This window comes from Blastomyces dermatitidis (assembly GCF_000003525.1).
Source record: "Blastomyces dermatitidis ER-3 genomic scaffold supercont1.3, whole genome shotgun sequence".
In the NCBI taxonomy this organism is placed as follows: domain Eukaryota; kingdom Fungi; phylum Ascomycota; class Eurotiomycetes; order Onygenales; family Ajellomycetaceae; genus Blastomyces; species Blastomyces dermatitidis.
The window spans coordinates 4,234,868-4,254,924 of NW_025544776.1; the positions used below are offsets into that span (position 1 = coordinate 4,234,868).

The 20,057-nt window shown below is 35.4% G+C and overlaps 3 protein-coding genes across 6 annotated transcripts; 1 reads left to right on the top strand and 2 right to left on the bottom strand.

Annotated features, from left to right (window-relative positions):
- Positions 1 to 1,629: 1,629 nt before the first annotated feature.
- Positions 1,630 to 3,650, bottom strand: BDCG_03149. 2 transcript variants are annotated; one of them, XM_045418750.1, is made up of 2 exons: positions 2,388 to 3,650; positions 1,630 to 2,282 (listed from the first exon to the last, which is right to left on the bottom strand). In XM_045418750.1, the coding sequence occupies exons 1-2, from the start codon at positions 3,330 to 3,332 to the stop codon at positions 2,262 to 2,264; spliced, it is 966 nt and encodes a 321-aa protein (XP_045280330.1). In that variant the 5' UTR covers positions 3,333 to 3,650; the 3' UTR covers positions 1,630 to 2,261. The 2 variants fall into 2 exon arrangements, with proteins under 2 accessions (XP_045280330.1, XP_045280331.1); XM_045418749.1 differs by having other exon boundaries at positions 1,630 to 3,650.
- Positions 3,651 to 4,701: 1,051 nt separating this feature from the next.
- BDCG_03150 lies at positions 4,702 to 7,489 on the top strand. Of its 3 annotated transcripts, XM_045418751.1 has the most exons (5): positions 4,702 to 4,959; positions 5,080 to 6,498; positions 6,545 to 6,619; positions 6,674 to 6,706; positions 6,759 to 7,489. In XM_045418751.1, the coding sequence occupies exons 2-5, from the start codon at positions 6,126 to 6,128 to the stop codon at positions 6,947 to 6,949; spliced, it is 672 nt and encodes a 223-aa protein (XP_045280332.1). In that variant the 5' UTR covers positions 4,702 to 4,959; positions 5,080 to 6,125; the 3' UTR covers positions 6,950 to 7,489. The 3 variants fall into 3 exon arrangements, with proteins under 3 accessions (XP_045280332.1, XP_045280333.1, XP_045275252.1); XM_045418752.1 differs by having other exon boundaries at positions 5,119 to 6,498; positions 6,674 to 7,489; XM_045418753.1 differs by having other exon boundaries at positions 5,080 to 6,619; positions 6,674 to 7,489.
- An 11,260-nt stretch (positions 7,490 to 18,749) lies between these two features.
- On the bottom strand, positions 18,750 to 19,248 carry BDCG_03151 (uncharacterized protein; the record flags this gene model as incomplete). The annotated part of the gene is made up of 1 exon (XM_045418754.1): positions 18,750 to 19,248. Exon 1 carries the CDS (start codon positions 19,218 to 19,220, stop codon positions 18,750 to 18,752), a length of 471 nt encoding a protein of 156 aa, XP_045275253.1. The 5' UTR covers positions 19,221 to 19,248.
- Between the last annotated feature and the right edge of the window lie 809 nt (positions 19,249 to 20,057).

Genomic DNA, 20,057 nt, shown 5'->3' on the forward strand with positions numbered 1-20,057 from the left:
AGAGTGTATAACAGCATAATCTGAGAAAACTATATATAAGTGATCATTGATAATCACAGACATAGAAGTACTCTGACAGTTACAGATCTCTACAGATGAGTGTATAGAGACTGATATTAGATAAGTATAGTATTCTACTATTCAGTGTCTCATTTATCTGTATCAGATGCAGATCTCTTTACATTGATATTTTTAGTATTCATTATCTGTGATGTCTGAATTCTTATTACTACTATATAATGATCTGAAATAATCTCTGTTAACAGTGATATTAGAGATTGTATTATTTTATGTAAAATTAAATTTAACTTAGCAGTTCTGTGAGATGAGTTAATATAATATAAAAATATAACTCTTTATTATTATGACTGTCTTCTTTCATTCAGTGAAGAATACTGATTAAGTATTAAAGTAAGCTTAATTAATCTGATAAAGAATTAGTGTTATCAACTTGATGTAAAATGTGATATATAGTACAGAATTATTTCACTTCAAGTCTGCTATAATAATCTTGAAATTGACAATGAAGTTCACAGTATATTAATTGTATTATATATGAAGAAAGTTCATTTATAGCTCTGCAGTGAGAGCTGTGTTAATCTCTCAGTAATTATCACAGAGTTATATCTTCAGAATGTCTCAGATAATGATATATATATTATGTTTCATTTACATTCACTAAATATATTAATGAATCTTAGAACTAAGATAGCTGATACTGAAAGAGATTTTAAAGACTTTATTAATAATAAAACATTTACAGATGTTATTATTTATATTCAGTAGTCAGAAATAAATATTACTAGTCTTATTAAAAATATCTGATTCATATAATTTTATCTTAGTAATAGTAGTTATGAGTTGATAATGAATCTGAGCTGAGAGTGTGTCTTTCATATAAATGATAGCTTTCAGCATTTTCAAATATCAGATCAGTTATGCATTGACATCAGTTATTTAACAGTTCTGAGTGATTAGTTCATTGACTTGATCTGTAAGAGCTTGAATTTATGTGATTTGACTGAGTGCTATTTTTTTTTTTTTTTTTTTTTACTGCAGGACACTGTGTATGAAGATGTAGAGAAAAAAAAATACTGCAGATCTGTGACTGATAGTGAAATGAGAAGATTCAGTAATGTTACAGAATGAAGATTAACTTTATCAGGGTGAATAGCAGCAGTATACTAGATTATATTGGAACTGAATCTTGAAGAAGAAGAAGAAGAGGAAGAAGCTATCTAAGCTAGAGATGAGTGGTGAGTGGATATGGGGTGGCGAGGCTTGTGTGGGTCACCTGACCATGCCCTATGCCCTAAGATCCTTATAGGACCGCAGGCTTCCGCCAATCCTCGTTAGTCTCCCCCAGTCCAAACCTTGGCTTTTGCCACCTTCCACCCACGTTTATTTTTGTACATCGGAACCCTCCCATTCAATGGCAAGCGATGGCCCGTGCAGTCAGCCTCCCACGGGTATATATATCGTAGACCGTCAGACGTAATGCCACCTCCACAAAGAGCTTCTTCAGGTGGTCAAAGTGTGCCTTTTTAAACTCCACCCTTCTTCCTTTCACTCCTGATATCCGCCATCCATGCCGCTACGTTATCAACAGCCTGTTTGGGAGATCACCTGTCCGGCGATTGTCATGTTCCCTTTCACCCGGCGTCGTTTGGCGCATATCGGTGATGAAAACAATCCGGCACAGCAATCTTCTTCAAAATAGTTATTAGCACGGGCGCTTTTTCTTGTACGGACTGATGAGCACTGTGCCCCAAAAGCAATATTCACGGTCCAAGGCCAATTCCTTGCAAGCTACGCCTCGTGCTGAAAAGAGTTCCTTTGAGTGGGCTGAAGTAAAACGGTTGCTCTTTTATACAACTATCCGGCGCCTAGACGATAAAATCCCCTGCTTAGGTGGACGACGCCCAATAGGCTCCCGATCTATACAAGTATAGGTGAAAATGCTGTTCGGCTGTTGATGACAGGGTTGGAATTGCTATCTACAGCGGTACATCGCTATTGTCATGGCAGCTGCGAAATATTCCATCCCAACGCGTGAAGAAAAATTCACTTGGTTCATTCAAGCTGGTGTTTGATTTCGTCCAGCGAAGGGAAGTTTTTTTCGGCCGCGCATGCCAAGTGTTACCAAATAGCTTTGTCAAAACCATCTGCATTATACATCCCATGCGTTAGGTAGCGGCCGCCTGTTACTAAACATAAAGACACTGCTCACACCGGCTCTATCTTCCCGTGCCAGTCCCTGATTACTTGTTCTGCTTGTCTGCCTTGTTGCCTTGCGCTGCAACGTCTTACTACCGTAGTACTTCCCAACAAACATGTCTGCGTTTTATTGGGAGCCCAAGTTGCCGGGGATTCCGCAAAGATAGAGCCTTAGGGATTCCACACCTGACTAAATCCTCACACAATTTCCTCCGCGATGAGAAGTCGTCCGCAGATAAGGGTGCCGAACACTTAACTCCTTCAATCTTGCCTCTGGAAGCCTCGCTGCCCATGCCACATAGCTTTTCTGTATCTGCGGCCAATTCTGCCACTGTCTCGTACTCGCCGTACCAACACCTCCTGATTATGGAGTCGATCATTGCCTCCCGGTTCAACTCTGGAAATATCATATTTTGTAGCAGATCCATGACAACAGGCCCGTGCTCCTTACCAGAGGGATCGTCACCGAAACATTGATCGCCATAAACTTCAAATCCGTAATTTATTAGATAGAATAACGAACCAAGCGCAAATTGCTCTGTTCGTGGGCCAAGTAGGCCTGCAGTTCCTTGGCGGGGCCCTCCTTCACTACCAAGCAGTCGGCCATATGGGGCAATACAAGCTTCGAATTGTGATCCAATGTCCGTCGTGCTGTCGAAATCCGAAAGCTTAAGGCGGTTGCGGTCAAGTAGAATATTCTCGGGTCTGAGATCCCCATGCGCAAGGTTTAGGGACTCGAGAAACGCGACGCCATGAGAAAGATCATTCATCCATGTTTTGCGCAGGTAGAGTGGTTCAAATTTTTCCACACTAACAACCCGCATTGTTTCATGGTCCCGGATGTGATTTTGTTGAATTCGCCAGGAAAGGCAGATATCTCTCATATATTCAAGAAAGATACAATCGTTGGTGTGCAAGAAGCAGGATATCACATAGGGACATGGAGGATGACGCGAGAGAACGTTGAAGATCTCAACCTCTTTGCGAAACTGTTCTCTCTCTTGGGCCCCAGCTTTAGGTACCTTTACGACGACGAGAGGGTTCACCTCGTAAACATAGCAGTTGGCTCCCTCGCTAACCCAGAACAAATCATCCAGTAAGCGTTCGGGGCCCATAGCACTGTAAATGTCCGAAAAGTGCTGAACATGTGGTTCCAAATCGACGAAAGGTGGAGGTAGCCGGTTTTCAAGTTGATGACAGATTTGCAGAACAAGTTCTGCGAGGTTGGCGATACTGAGTTCAACTGAACAAAGTTTGGGCTGTTTGTCTTGTTTGTCTCATAAGTACCTTCCCATACTAAATTGGCGGGGAGAACAAAGTTGTCTGGTGGCAAGGAAGTGGTGAAATACGTTATTGACTTGTTACCTTTTAGTTGCAAATCGGCCACTTTGTACTACATTTAAGCAACACAAACACAGCAGGGTAATTTCACACTAAATTAGTGGAGTGGTACAAACGGCCAAGTAACAGGGATTGATAACCACACTACTTACCCGGCTAATTACACACCTCAAAAATTCGACCATTCCTATTCAAATATAGCGTATACACAGCCGTACATACAAAATAACTAGCGTTCCAATGTAATCGATATGTGTTCCCCCCCCCCAAAACCCCCTGTATTCATGAAGAAGATTGTCAAAACTGTACAGAGTACAGAGTACTCTGTAGTGAGATGATAAATTCTATCCTATCCTACACAGGGGTCTTACGGCCACTGAGAGGATAGAACAGGCACTTGATAGGGGGAATAGACACCTCACTGTCAACCCAGCCGCCACTGAGCAGTATACAGTTTATACAATGAATGCTGGGTGGGTGAGTAGTTGGTAGCAGCAGTGCTAATCCCCCTCCAGCATCTACAACCCCCACAGCTCTTGAGAATAGTGAAGAATCATCAAGAAAACAGGCCGCCACCCTAACCTCCCCCTGACACTCCCCAGGGCACAGAAATCGCACTGTCCGGAAATCCCACTACAAGATCAGTTCTCAGGTGATAAATGACATGTTTTTTGATATTTTGAGCGGAGAGCAGGATGCAGGAGTTGATCTGCTGGAGGATATTCCAGTTCTTGAGAGCCGCCATACGCAGAGCCAGGGGGTACCACGGCGGGATTGGGGGGGTGATGCTTTTGCATATACTCCGTATTTCGGATTAATATTAGTAATGAATTGAGGGGTTGGGCACATATCGATTACATTGGAACGCTAGTTATTTTGTATGTACGGCTGTGTATACGCTATGTTTGAATAGGAATGGTCGAATTTTTGAGGTGTGTAATTAGCCGGGTAAGTAGTGTGGTTATCAATCGCTCAAGTAACTGCTGTGGCCCATTTTAGTTGACATAATTTTCACGGTGATCGTACCACAACACCAATTTAGTAAGGCAAACAAGGCAAACACAGTAAGGGTGGTACAGGTGGAACACATTTTCAACATGGAAGAATTCCATATAGCTATTTAAACAATCAAAAGTAATCAAATTTCAATTGTACGATATTTCTCATTCCCACTCTCACCCGTATGTGGCCGTACGGCAGGGGTCGATTCTCGAAATACGCCTCCAGAAACAACAGAACCCATCCAAGTTTAAACCTTCTGCCACTGTCCCTGTACCTTCACCCAAGCTCCCCGAGCAATGCAGTCAGGGCAAGGGTCCCTCTTAGTCGTCTGGCCCAAGTAGGATGTTTTGATAACTGTCCCACAATTGCCACAGTCCTGATATTCAATAATGTCTCCAGGTGAGTCGATCACATGTTGGCATCGATGGACAATTCTTGTCATGAGACGTTGGCACATATTGTTTTCTATCCAAACTGTTAGAGCCAAAAATGAACAAATAGTCTCTAAATGATTCTTAGATGGCGGCGGCGGATTCTGACCTTGCGAGTGACTGACAGGTCGCAGTTCTGCGTTGTTTAAATTGGGCTTTTATATCTTTCCGGGCGATTATGGAGTTGCACCCGGCACTATAGTGTTATCTAGCAGATACCAACGGATATTTAAGTTGTTAAAGGCGCGGTTTCTGTGAACCACTTGCATGGCTGCCGCCTGCCCCCAGGCTGCAATTCAAACAAGTTCTCACCGGCCGACGAATCCCTGCGGGGCTTCCACCTCAAGCTGTAGTGATGAGTTGCCTCTCAGTCACAGTGCATATGAGTAATGGACGCTATTGGTCTAATGAGCAAAAACGAAAAGATTCTCTGAGTCATTTATCCCCCTCTCTGCAAGTCTGCTCCCCGCAGGTAGACTTGCAAGGCGCGGCTGGGAGGAAGAAGAGGGGCACTCATTTTTAGAATCCAATCTGACGCCATAGATGCCTGTTGTTTCGTGCAAAGCCCGCTTAGTACCCTCACTTCTTTGGTTTGTTGATGAGGCTGGCAAGCGATGCCCTCTCTATCTTAGGGATTAACTGTGACAAGCGCACCGAAGTGGAATAGCCCTTGACACTGCGATTTATGTTGGGCCCGACTTACAGTAAAATATCAGAGCATTCTTTCGTTGGGCATTCATGCATGAACAATGTATCCTTGTAGATGTTAGCTGGGCTTCTGCAGGTTCTCCTCAAGCATTCCAGACTGAGATCAAAAACAAAAGTGATGTTACCTAAAAATGTGGATCAAAGGCCACTTGAAATGCGAAGGGAAGGAGGTAACTGAGCCTGAACTCCAGATGGACGCCGTGAAGCACCATGAGAGGCCAAGGAGCAGAATATCAAACCTCCTCTTTTTGCCTTACACTTGGCTATGATGCCGTGGTATTTTTGGCCCAGTATCTGTGTCTTTTCCGGTGATGAAGGATGCCTAACCTGATTTAGTTTTGCCGCATGATTCTAGATTAATACAACCGTTCTCCCAACCGTTTTCAACTTTCCACAACTGTTTTCAACTTTTCCCAACTCTACTTCATGCCTCAAGCTCAGTTTTCGGTGGAATCCGCTGTTCGCCGGCTCCGCGAGTTTTCAGAGTTAACGGAACACCGGATGGGCCTCAAACCAAGAGAAGCGAGGCGTGCTCACGCAGCATTTCAGCTGTTAGCTACTGGGCCGCCATCCGATTCAAAAAGCGCTGGCCAATCGATAGATTATTTTGAGTTTCTCCAGAGGGTCAAAACTCTTACGGGCAATGACGGAATTGTTCTCTGCGCTGCTGGGCTTGGTCCATCGGCCATCGTCAACATGAAGGACGCCGTTCGGGTGTACTTACCGTCCAAGCTGAAGCAGGAGTGGGCCGGTTTCAAAATAGGTGTCCTTCAGGCCCTTGCGAAAAATTACGCAAAAGGTGACTTCCACTCCGTCACTGCAGAGAATAAAACTGATCTGTGCAGCGACTAAGCAAGTTTATGGTGGTGTTGACGAAGACAGTCGAATTTTGCCTCCAATCGAACCACAGATAACTGGAAGTTAGTATCTGAGACCAACCCTATACTAAATAATAGACACTAATCAGCTTCCAGCGGCAAATTTTACATCTGGCCCTGAAGAAAGGGGTAAATCGCCCTATATCTAAGAACTTAACTAGGGTAGCTAACGGGACCCTAGCCTCCCTTTCCGGAGACGTCTATGAACTTACAGTCGAAGATGTACGAGGGATAGCAACAATGCCAGACCAGATTACGGGCAAAATTCGGTTGACTGAAACCTATAACCCATATACGCCGTCATTCATCATCATTCCGATCTCCAATGAGCTCACAAATCGATTGATCATAAATCGGCCAAGAGTTATATGATTGCGGTCCAACTACTTAACATTATTCGCAACAGCATATCCTACTCGAAGAGATCCTGAAACCCTAAACCACCAACCACTATTTCAAGGGACGATCACCATATGGCCGGCCTCTTCTGTTCCCACCCCATTGACATAAGAATCGTCTTTCCTTTCAAAGATGCGTATGGCACCTTGACTATTGACAACATCAACAACAACTGCAACAGAGTTCTCTGGAGAATCAATTCAGATCACCTTCAGAAGGTCAGTTCACATTATTGAATTACAATCATCACAACCTTTCTTGAGAAAACTCAGTACTTCATATTATTTCATTTCCTGTTTTTAGTTTTCTTTAGCTTGAATATATACTTTCTTGATTTTCTCTAAGAGATTATCATCAGTAGAGAATGTCATCCTGATTTTTATAATCTCTTTACTCATAACTGAAGCCTTCATCTGACTGAACAGTGCTAAAACTTCTGTTAAGATGAATCAGACTGAGTATCAACAGATGACTAATACTGAGATAAAATCAAAAAGTTATAGACTATGAAATGCATTAGAGAGTTGTATTAATGACAGTAGAAGTACAGAGATAGCAGATTCTAACTAGTGAATATATCAGAAAGTTTTGAAATCTAAGCTTCTATATATATGATAAGTCTTCAATGATTTATTATCAGTCATACTTTGATCAAGATTCTGAGATTCATGAAGTGATTAACAGATTGAGTGATGTAAAAAGAGCAGATATAATGAGAGATAAGATACTTACTAACTATAAGTCAGATAAAGTGAAAATATTTTTATAAGAAGCAGAGTAGAAGAGAGTCTTACTTATATAAAGAGCAGCTAATAATCAGAAAAATTGACTGATCTTTGCAGATGATAAAGATATTTCATATATAAGTCAGACAGTTAGTTATCAAGTCAGCTGACAAGAATAGCATGATATAAAGTAGAAAAATATTAGAAGTATTATAACTTTACAGTGACTTTATCAAAAATTGAAAAGATATTAATATATTTTGATGAGAAACTGATTATAAAAATACACTAATATGCTTAACAGTAACTATGAACACTCATTTATTCATTCAGACTTTGATAAATTAACTAGTGATAAACAAGGCTCAGCTCTGCTCAAATATTCTAAGATTTTCTGTAATTTCTTATTCTATTTTAAAAGCTATTAATAGAGCTGTATGTTGAGCTGTATATTATTACTATAGTAATCCAGCTCTTTCTATAATACTCTTCTTAAGAAGATAAGTACTTTACTTAAAAAGTAGATCTGAAATTAGTATAAAGTGTTCATATTATTCTTTATCTTGTAATTCAAAGGTTGCTTAAGCCAGCGTATGATTACAGATGTACGCCGGCTTCTTATATATTGTAATATTGTACACTAAATTAATTAGTGGCTGCTATGACTCTCTTTACACTTGTAAGCTAGTTCAGAAGTGACTGTGTTATTATTTAACAGTTATACATTCTTCTAAATCACATTCTTTCTCATCAGATTCAGTCACACTTATATAATCATGTCATACACTCTAGCTTCATGCAGATTAGCTCATCACTAGCATTTCATAATTATGTAATCTATTTCTGATTCAGCTAGCATTCTGTATACACTCTTATAAAGAAACTTTCACTATATTACATCACTTATTCACTAACTTTTCTCATTCTTCAATCATCTTCTTCATTATTATTATCATCAAATATCACTATTTCATTTAAGATTTCTATCTCTTCTTCTATTCAACTCTTTTTATCTGTTCATCTATTATATTATACATATTTCTGATAATAATCTTCTATTCTCATAATAAGTATTATTGTAGTGCTTATACTGAGCAGTTCATTAGCAGTAAGTGTAATATGTTATGAAATATAACTAGAACTTGTTTATCTTCTAATAATTATCAGAATATACTATTATGAATAACACATCTTCTTCATCTTCTTATATACTCTTGATTATTTCCTTCTCAGCAGGTTTCTGATCATGTTTTCTGACATAATTTTACATGAACACAGATACTGATATGTTGTTTTTATTCATATAGAATTCTCACACATTGACAGATTTACATTCACTGATGATAGTGAACTCAATATTAAATCATTGATTAAGAACTTAAAGAATGTGATAATGAAGAAATTATCTGTACTATGTATAGCTAAGTCTCTCATGTTTCTTTCTACTCTCTCTATTTCTTTCTCTGTCACTCTCTCTCAATCTTCTACATCTGTCTCTGTGTCTGATTCTCTCACTCTCACTATCTCTGTTTCTGTGACTCTCACTCTCACTACTTCTAATTTTATCATCTCTGCTTTCATTATCAGCTCTTCTCATTTCAAGAAGATATTGCATAGACTTAATGAATTATATTTCTCAGTATGTACACTCTCACTCTTCTTATCAACTCTTAGAATAATTTATTATATGAAGACTGTATATAACACAATAATCTGAAGCTCAGTCACAGACACTGATTATTACATTCATTTTAAATATTTATAATAAGATAATTATTCATTTATATCAGAGAATCATCTTCTCTCTTAACAGTGTTGAGATTGTAAGTCTTTTTCTTTTTCATCTTTTCTTTCTAATGCTGATTTTTCTGTTCTTAGAGAAAATTGTTATGAGTTTTACTGTATACAAAGTTGTGATGTTCACAGATATCAAGAAGCTTTTTATAACTATAAAGTTCAATATTATAAGAATATTTACTCTGATAAATTTCTTCAGAATGATAGATCAGTATCAGTCTATTCTCTAATATCTGTTATCTGACTTCATGATACAGGCAAAAGATATCTGTGTTTTTGAGAATAGAAATATGAATATCATACTCTTTTACACTCACAGACATGAGGCTTGTACACCTTGTCTGAGATGTTATTATAAGAATAAGCTGTTTACATACTGTATTCTGCTTTCTGCATTCTCTCATATCTCTCTCTCTCTTTCTGAGAAGTCTCATGTGTGTTATAATTACATGTACAACTCTAAGATCAGTGAGTGTTTATTCAGTAACTGTTCTCATCTCTAATTTTATAATTTTCATACACTAATAATGATTCTTAGTTGCTTCAGCATTAGAGACTATTCTAATTGAAGATGATAACATCACTGAGACTACTCTCTCTCACTTTTAAGCTTCTTCTATCACTTTCTCTTCCTTCTCTGCAGAGAAGGTTGTGTGTATATCAGATTATAAGTGTTCAGCTCTGAGTGACTTTCACTGTCATTCATCTGATTCTGTGTCTTCTTCTTCTTCTGTTTCTTCTGCCTTCACTCTCTCTGCTCTGACTTCTGATTCTGCAGATTTCATACTCTTCTTCAATTTCTCTATACATATATATATGCATTTCTATATTGGCATTTCAGTCAATCTTGTAATAAATGACATTAATGTTGTACACAGAGTGATAGAGAAATTAGAGACATGTACAGTGTTATTACAAGAGCAGCTTGCAGCTCTTGAATCTCTTATAAATCTTGAGTTTTGAGATTTTCTTTGTTTTTGACATTTTTCAGGTGATGTGGCATTGGAAATAGATTAAATATGTAGTATATAAAAATGAATGAGATGTATATGATAACATTTGTCTTTTACAGCTGACTCTTACAGTTGATGATTAATTCATTATCTCTTTTCTTTTCTTACACTTTTTCTTTATCTGCTAGTCACTACTCTAGTACTCTTACATGATCTCTATATAATACAGCATTCAGTGACTAGGTTCAGCAGCTTTCATCTTTTATGATTCTGTCTTATGCATTATACTGTCTCTCTTCATTCACTCAGATCACTACAGTAAACAGCTTATCAAAACTAATCTCACTCAATCTCTGAGCATTCTCAGAGATTGAGATGACTTGATCTCATACATCTGTAAATGTTTCAGATAGTTTGTTCTCTGTGATCTCTGTAATTGAACTGATGTAAACAGTTGAATTCAACTCTGAATTTCTTTTTCTTCTACAATATGATTCATGTGTAAGTCTACTGCTTTGAGACTGCTTTTTACTGCATTGTACTCACTATCTACAGCACATTATCATACAACTGACTACAGTCTCATCACTTATTAAAGTATGATATTTACCTGATTTCTTCACTGCTTCTCATTCTTTTCTTATAATTATGAAAAGATTGAAATAAGTGAGATTATCTGATTTATAAGTGTCTATGATTTCTCTTACTTTGTAAGACTTTTCAATTGTAAGCTTCTTCTTTTTCAATGCTGATAATAGTGCTGTGAATGATTATAATCTGCTCAGATCTTGTATCTTTATTTTCACAAGTTATGAATCATTGATTAAGTTGTATAAGATCTGTTCCTCTGATTCTTCCAATGTGTACATTCTCAGAGAATGTAATTTGAGTATTTTATATGACTTAAACTATCTAGATTAAAACTTCTCAGAACTCTCATTGTATACAAGAACTCATATTCTCATCTTAAAACTTGATTTCTTAACTAGTGAGTCTTGTATTCTTTTCAATTGAATTGCTTAGTTCAGAAGTAACTTGTTAGCTTTTGTATGTATGTGACTGATCTCTTTCAATCTTGATTCTGTGTCTGCAACTGTTGTATTCATGACTGTTGTATTCACAGCTGCTGTTTTCTCTCTCATCTTTTTCAAAGCATTCTTCAGAATGTGCGGATGCAATTCATACAATAGATAGAATAATGAATGCTTGAAGACTGCATGCTGCTGAATTCATGTGACTAATAGTGTCTGATTGAGATATTCATCTCATAATCTTGTAGACTTGCTCACTAGATATTTCATCAGCATGTTGTTCAAGATTCTATTCAAGTATTTCATCTTCTCATTCATCTGCAGATGATATGATATTATTCTACAATATCTTATCTGTAACTAACTTATAAAATGCCTCACTGCTTCTTCTATGAGATTCACATCATTATCAGTTAGAATCTCACACAGCATTTCATAGTTGACATAGATCTCATTATGTAGAAACTTTGTTATCATCTTCTCTATTATCTCTGAAACTGCTTTTGTAACTGATCAGTCAGTAGCATAATCAATAGCAGTGATTATTCATTAATTTTCATTTGATGTTCACAGTAATATGTCTATGAGATTCACTTCTCATTATTTGAACAATTGTATTATACACTTCATCTGATGTTGTACTTTCTTACATTCTAATTCTTTCTTAGATTCTTTCACAACCTGATAATTCAGGCACTTATGAGTATATATCTGAATGTTCTCAGTCATGCTTGACCAGTATGCTCTTGATTTGAGTACACTCATGAGTTCAGAGCTTTCTAAGTGACTGAATTCCTTGTGTATGTGAGTCATCAAGTCATGTCTAAATGAATATTCTAGATAGAGAGCTTTCACATATTCTAAATCACAGTAAAGCATAACATCATTTTTCAATTTTCTCAGCTTAAAGTTCAGAAGCATCTCTTCTACTACTTTCATAAGATACTTGTTATCTGACATCTTATCATTCTCTAATCAAGAGATCATGATATTCACTCATTCTGATTTCTTACATTCTCTCAGTGTATTTAACATGAACATTTCTTGTATCTAGTTCACAGAACTCTCACTCATGAAATCAGATCTGCAACTGATTGCATCAGATATTATAGTATTCAATTTCTTTCAGTATTTAATATGAAGATTGTACACTTGAAACTCTGAGATTTAACATACTAAGTATTTGAAAGATTTTATTATCAATTGTAGATAGATGAGACTTTCATGATCTGTGATCACTGTTGTTGTATATCTGTTATTGATATATCTATTTCATAACATCAGTACATGCTTGATTACTAGCAATTTCTTTTCATATACTGAATAATTGAGCTCAGCGCCTGATAGTTTCCTATCATTATATATCACTGAGTGTAGCTTGTCATTCTTGCTCATCTGTAGAAGAGTGTCTCTGATAGCTCATTCAGATGCATTCATCTCAATGTAGAAAGATTTATTATAATCTGATTGAATAAGTACTGAGAATGTTATTACACATTTTCTCAATGTGAGAAAAGCCTCTTCATACATAGCATTTCAGATAATTGAATGAAACTTCTTCTTTCACAGATTTGTATCTGTTTCTCTTAAGAGATCTGAGAGTGATGCAGATATTCATGTGAAATTCTTGATAAATCTGCAGTAATATGAGATCAACTCAAGAAACTGTTGTATATAATATACATTTCTTAATCACAGTTAATTTACTATGATATTCAATTTCTCTGAAATGAGATGTATACAGTCATCACTTACTACATGTTCTACAAACTTCAACTCTTTCATTTCAAACACATACTTTGTTGATTTGATATAGAGCTTATACTCTGTCAGAGTTATAAGCACTTCATTGAGATGCTTCAGATATTTGTTATATGAGTTTGAAAAGACTAGAATATCATTGAGATATATGAGATATGAGGTTTCATTCTGTTTATAAAGAATCATATTCATCATTGTTTAAAAGATGATGAGTGCATTTATCAGACTGAATGATATTATCAGAAATTCAAACTTCTCTCATTGTGTATTAAATATGATTTGTGAGACTGACAGTTTATCTACACAGATCTATCAGTATTCTGAGAGAAGATTGATCTTTAATAGATATTAAGTATCTTCAACTGTATTCAACTGTTGTTGAATCTGTAACAGTGAATGTTCATTCTTGATTGTAAGCTTATTGAGTGCTTGATAATTGATACACATCTGCCACTTCTCATCTGCCTTTTTCATGAATAGAACTGAAAAGTCTCACATACTTGATGAGAATTGTATAAGATTCTGTTCTAGAAGATCTGTGATCTGATACTTCTGTTCTTCAAGATGTGTTTGTGACAGAGAGTATGCATTCTGATTGACTGATTTTGCATTCTCTGTGTCAATCTTATGTACAAATTCTCATTCTGGCAGCAATTCTGATGAAAGATCTGTTTGAAAGATCTTTTCATGCTTCTTTAGAAGCTTCTTCATATGCTTATTCTTCTGCATGTTCTTTATCTTGATTTCCTTCACTTCTGAGTTCTGTATGACATACAGAATACTTTCAGATGAGGTCTTGTGAATCATTCTCTTTACTTATTGATATGTAAGCAGATTTAATTCTTCTATATCAGAGATATGAAATATCCTTCTTATATCAGTTAATAGAATTATATGAACTGTTTTCTTTCTATCAGTCAACTGTATATAGTATGTACATCATTGAATCTGTGAATTGAATCTTTAAAATCAATTGAGTCTGAGAATAAGATCATATTTCATGTTCTACAGCTCTCATACTCAAATATAGCAAGATTATTCTCTGAAGTATAAGAGAAGTCTTACTTTTGCAGATGATATTAAATATCAGTTATCAGATAATCTTATATATCAGAGATTCTTCACTCAGCAGATCTCTTTCAATCTTCAGATTATATAATTATCAATATATTATATAGAAGCTTCTGTGTCTGCTAATACTTTTACAGCCATCTCTCAATTCTTACTCAAGTGTCTCTTATACATTAACATTTCAGACTCTAAGATATTGAGATAAGTATTCACTTCATTATTCTCATCTATATCTCATTCAGAAGTCTGCTTTTTTTTTGCATTTGTAGAATTCAGAGAATTATCTAACACAGATATCTCTTTCACTTTGAAGACTTTTTATAGAATATCAGTGAGTATCTTCAAGCTCACTGATTCTGCTAGTTTTTTAACTCTCTTGCTTCTCTTAACTGTATACATTGAGTGCAATCTTTTGTATCATGATTTTGATATCTGCAGTTGAAGCAAGCTCAATGCTCATAATATCAAGATTTTCACTTAGAGAATCTCTTTTTCAGAGAATTCAGTGCTTTAGTAATGACATTCAGATCTAGATTTATCATATCTGAGTGTGTGACTTGTGTTATAGAAGTCTGATTATCTGTTCTTCACTGAGATATACTTAATTACAGTATTTTCTGTTATAATTAACTCACTTGTTTCTGTACAATGAGAATATTATATGCTTTCTTCACTGTGTTTGACTGTGAGATTAAGTATTTTCATTTCACTCTCAACTCAGATGTAAGATTATGAATGAGAATCTGTAAACAGAAAGATGTTGAAAGCTCTTCATTCAATATAAGATAGTATAAGCTGAAGTGTGTAAAGTATAATGTAAGATCACTCACTTATCTACACTCAGTGAAGTGTTTATAATGCTTGTCTTACATGTTCACTTTCTCAAAGTTATGCAAGATTCATTTGAAAAACTTATTTCATATTTGTGAGAATGAATATCACTCTGAGTCTGTGAGATTCATCTTTTCATCAGTCATTTATAATGACTTCACTTTTCTACATAGAAACACAGCAGATCTTAAGACTTGTTGAAATTTCATTGACTGTCTGTCTGTGAGTTCACATTTAATTCAATAATATAATTGCATCTGACTTAGTCAGCTGATTACAGCATTATTTTTTCAGTTGTCATTGAAGCTTGATAACTTCAGCAGATCTCTTAGCTTGATATATTTCATACTCAGATTCTCATTCTGCACAGCAGTCTCTGATGATGTGTATACTTCTGAAAAGATTGTGAATAATTATGATGAGATCTTCAGATTCAGTATAGTTATCTATCTGTGTAAATATTCAATCTCTCACTGTAGATCTAAGATCTGGTTTTCTCTATTCTTATTAATAATGATAATTGCATCAGTAAAGCTCTTCATAGTGAATGCTTAATCTGCAGTAAATGTCAATTGTTATTTGACTTTCATCTCAGCCTGTCACTGTGTACACAAGGTCTTGATCTTATTTAGAATTCTTGTACACATACAGAGCTTCAATTCTGATTCAGTGATTTCAGCTACTTTTCTTACTGCTTTGAGTAAACTCTCTGAGAGATTCTACATATCTTCCAGTTCAGATAGCAGAGAAGGATGTTATTTATATTGACTAGAGAAGGTATTCATTTCAGTGATTTCTGATTAATTGTACAATGTCTATTATTATATCACTATATCATTATATCACTATATCATTATATGATTTCTGTTATTATTATACAACTCTGATGATGGTCACTCTCTCTCTTTTTATTCTTCTTTTAAGTAGGGAGTGAACTTCTTTGAATCTGGTTCACTGCTCTCATTCTCTTTCTCATATCTTATTTATTCACATACATGACATTCATCTGAGTGTGAAGTTTTTCCTCAATAAGCAAAGCATCATTAATCAGATGCTCTTTCACTCATCACTCTTTATACACTATCTTTTGAGATGTTCTAGAACCACACTGACATGATAACTACAAATCACTTTATAGACAGAATTATCACACTCTGAAGAAGCCTGTGCTTCTCACTGATTTTTAGACATACTATCAGATGTAATTCAAAGGTTGCTTAAGCCAGTGTATGATTACAGGTGTACACCGGCTTCTTATATATTGTAATATTATACACTAAATTAATTAGTGGCTGCTATGACCCTCTTTACACTTATAAGCTAGTTCAGAAGCAGCCGCGTTATTATCCGACAGTTGTACGTTCTTCCGAACCACAATCTGATGTAAATATAAGATGAATATTTACAAAAGTATAAGACTTGAAAGATAATATAGTAATTGACTGCTTGCTATCAGAAAAACCTCAGAACTCAAATAAAGTGTGTAAAGATAATTGATTATTTGAAGAGCTAGCTAGAAAGCTATTTTAAGTTTTTAAGATTATACTAACTGATAGAGAACAGTTAACATCTTTCTAATCAGCTAAATTTTCAGACTATGTTTATTTTCTATATTACTCTTCAAGACAGCTCTGAATTTATTCACTCAGAGATAGACTTTCATTTATTTTAATAATATACTATTAGTTATCATTAATATCAGTACAGCTCTCATTTTCATCAATTTCAGAGATAGATAATTTAATGTGAGAAGTAAATGTCTTCTTACTGACTTTCAGAGTTATTAGATTATGCTGAGAGATCTGTAAGTGAGAAAGATTACTTCTTCTATTATTATAAAAGCAGCTAGCTACATTATATAATATAAGAGATTACATGCAGATAGAGTAATCACTAGAGTAATACTATCAAGATATTACATCTTCTCTCACATCACTGTGTAAGATCTTAACACTATGATTATCTTTAAACATTATATAGAAAAGTCTGTCATGCAGTTTCTGAGTCTCTTCAAATTATACTACATACATTAATTTCAGGCATTCTGATTCTTTCTGTCTGTAAGACCTAACAAATCAAGAAATTACTGAAATGTAATAGTGTCTAAAGATTTGATCAATTCATCTGCTGTTATTTCCTCAGTTGAAATGTACTTCAAAGATATAATCCTCTCATTCAGCTGTGTATATGAGAAATGAAATCATGTATCAATATACTTACTATATGTGATCATCACTATCACAGTGATCAGATCAATTAAACTCTTATTATCAGTATAAATCTTGATTGAGTTATTCAGAATGAATAACAAGTTCATCATTATATTATATAATTACATTATCTCACACACTGTCTCACTAAGAGTTATATACTCAGCTTCATTTAAGCTGAGAGACATACAGAGCTGCTTGATAGATTGTCATGATATAGAGATATCTGTAACTTTAAAGATGAATCTAAATATAGACTTCTGATCATTATTAAGAGAGCTGACTTAGTCAGAATCTGTGTATTTAACTGATGCATACATTGTATTCAGCAAGTCACTTATGTTATTATTCAGATTCTTATAAAATATGCTCAAATTCTTAGTGCTGTGAAGATAGTGTATAATATGTAGTAGAGCTTTTCATACTTTCAGTGTGAGAGTTAAGTTCTTCTGTGCTAGAAGAAATGCTGTGTGAGCAATGTTCAGATGTAATTTAACTATTAAATACTGCAGATAGCTGACTTCATATTAATATTAAGTCTTTATAAATTCACTTTTCTTTTCTGACACAGAGAAGTCATCTAGATGTAAGCTTTTCTTCATAAGTGAGTGAACAGTAACTGTATCATCAAGATGAAAATCTTGCATTAAGTGTATAATATATTATTCAAGTGTTAATTTGACTCTATTCTTTATACAACTGACTTTCATACTCAGATATCTTTTAGGTTTCTTGAGATCTTTAATCTCAAGCTTTTCACTCAGTATGTTCATTAATTAATCAGTGTTCACAGACTGCTCAGCTATAATATGAAGATTATTAATATAGATTGTTATATATAGATTCTTCTGTGTATCATGTTATCAGAGATCAGAGTCATACAGGCTGAAAGTGAATTCATGTTCTCACAGCAGAATTATAAGATAATCATATCAGATTTTTACTGCAGAGTTTAAGTTATATAGAGATTTCTCAACAGCACACATCATTGTATATGAAGTGTCTGCTTTAAAATCAGTGAGTTAATGTATATAAACTGTCTTCTCTAACTGTTCATATAGATAGATAAGTATAATATTAACTTAATACAGAGTTCATCTGTGTTTTACTGTAATGATAAATATCATGTAATTCATTATATTCATTATAACAGAGATATACATTTTCTCTCTTAAGCTTTTCTTAAGTTAATTACTGCAGACTACTTATCTGAACTTTTATAATATACTGTCTTTATCAGTATTGAAGTTCTCAGAGTGATTCTTCTCTATAAATATTCAGTAGCTGAGAGTCACAGATTCATCAGCAGAAACATCAGAATGCAGTATAAGTGTTTAGATCTTTTATCTCTCTAAATCAGTTATTTTATATTGTATTAAATATCTTTATTCATATCACTTCAAGAGCCTCAACCGCCCCACCACGAACTCGCTCGATTTTTCGAATAAGAACCCGCCGATAGATCCATCGAAAAGCCCTCGATCATACGAGCATTCTGACCCCATCGCCGACCGCATACCCTGTGTGGTGGTGGAGTTATCCAGCCAAACATGAACCGGATGTTGTTCGGAACTCCTGTGTGGGAGTATCCCCCGTTCTCCCCTACCACACCACAACCCCGGGCCAAAGTGCCATACAAATTGTAAGGTGAAGAGACCTAGCCATATGCACCAATCTTCTCGATTTTGGAAGATCCCCGATCTGTAGTTGTGAAGATATCTGAGGAGCGACCTCCACGAAAACCCTGTCCATCTTTGATGTTTCAAAACACCAACGCCAAGTCCCACCATTGTACCGCCCTTCCTAATCTGGCCCATCCCCGGCAGAAAAATACAAAAAGATACCTCAGTGATAATATCAAGCATATAACCAACAGCCACTTCTGAAGTGCAATCTCCGCGGTCTGTCTTCAGTGTATCTGAACATCAATGCCAAGTCTCGCCCTCATACCATCCCTCTCAATCTGGCCCATCCCTGACAGAAAAGTACAAAAAGATATCTCAGCAACTGTACTCAATACATAATTAACAGATACAACAACTATAAAATCAGTATACTTCAAGATCTGACTGAGTCTTTGATCTCTGCACAGTGAGATATATTAAATCTAGTTTTAATACCTCAATATTCAATAGATTCTGCAAGGGATTGAGAACAGCAACACTAGATTTCTATTGAATTTGAGAATTAACTCTATATTGATATAATCATTGACAAAGTCTTCTATTTTAAGATATAAATAATCAGTTTCTCTACATCTCGCTGACAATATTTATATTATCATATAGAAACAGACTTATATTCTCTATAATATCAAGACTCTGAAGAGGGAAAGTCTTGATAGAGAGTATACAGTAGTGCATATCTTAGCAGTTTCTATCTCATTCTTCTGCAACAGTTAATGCAAAAAAAAGATTTTAGAAATAGTTTTTTACTTCTCTTAAAAAAGTAAGGTGTTTTTCTCTGAGTTTTACACAATATTCTTACAAAGAATTAAAAACAGAGTTGTTTTCTGTCATAATTTCATATTCTTTTAAATAAGAATTACTTTTTCAGTGGCTGAAGAGCTTTCATTAATACTTAATTCTTTTTTACACTCTTCATTAACTGATTTGAGTTGCACACCTGTTGTGTGAGGAGAATTGAATAATTTAGAATAAAATTGAATAGTTTTAATCAATTTCTCTTCAAAAAATTGATTT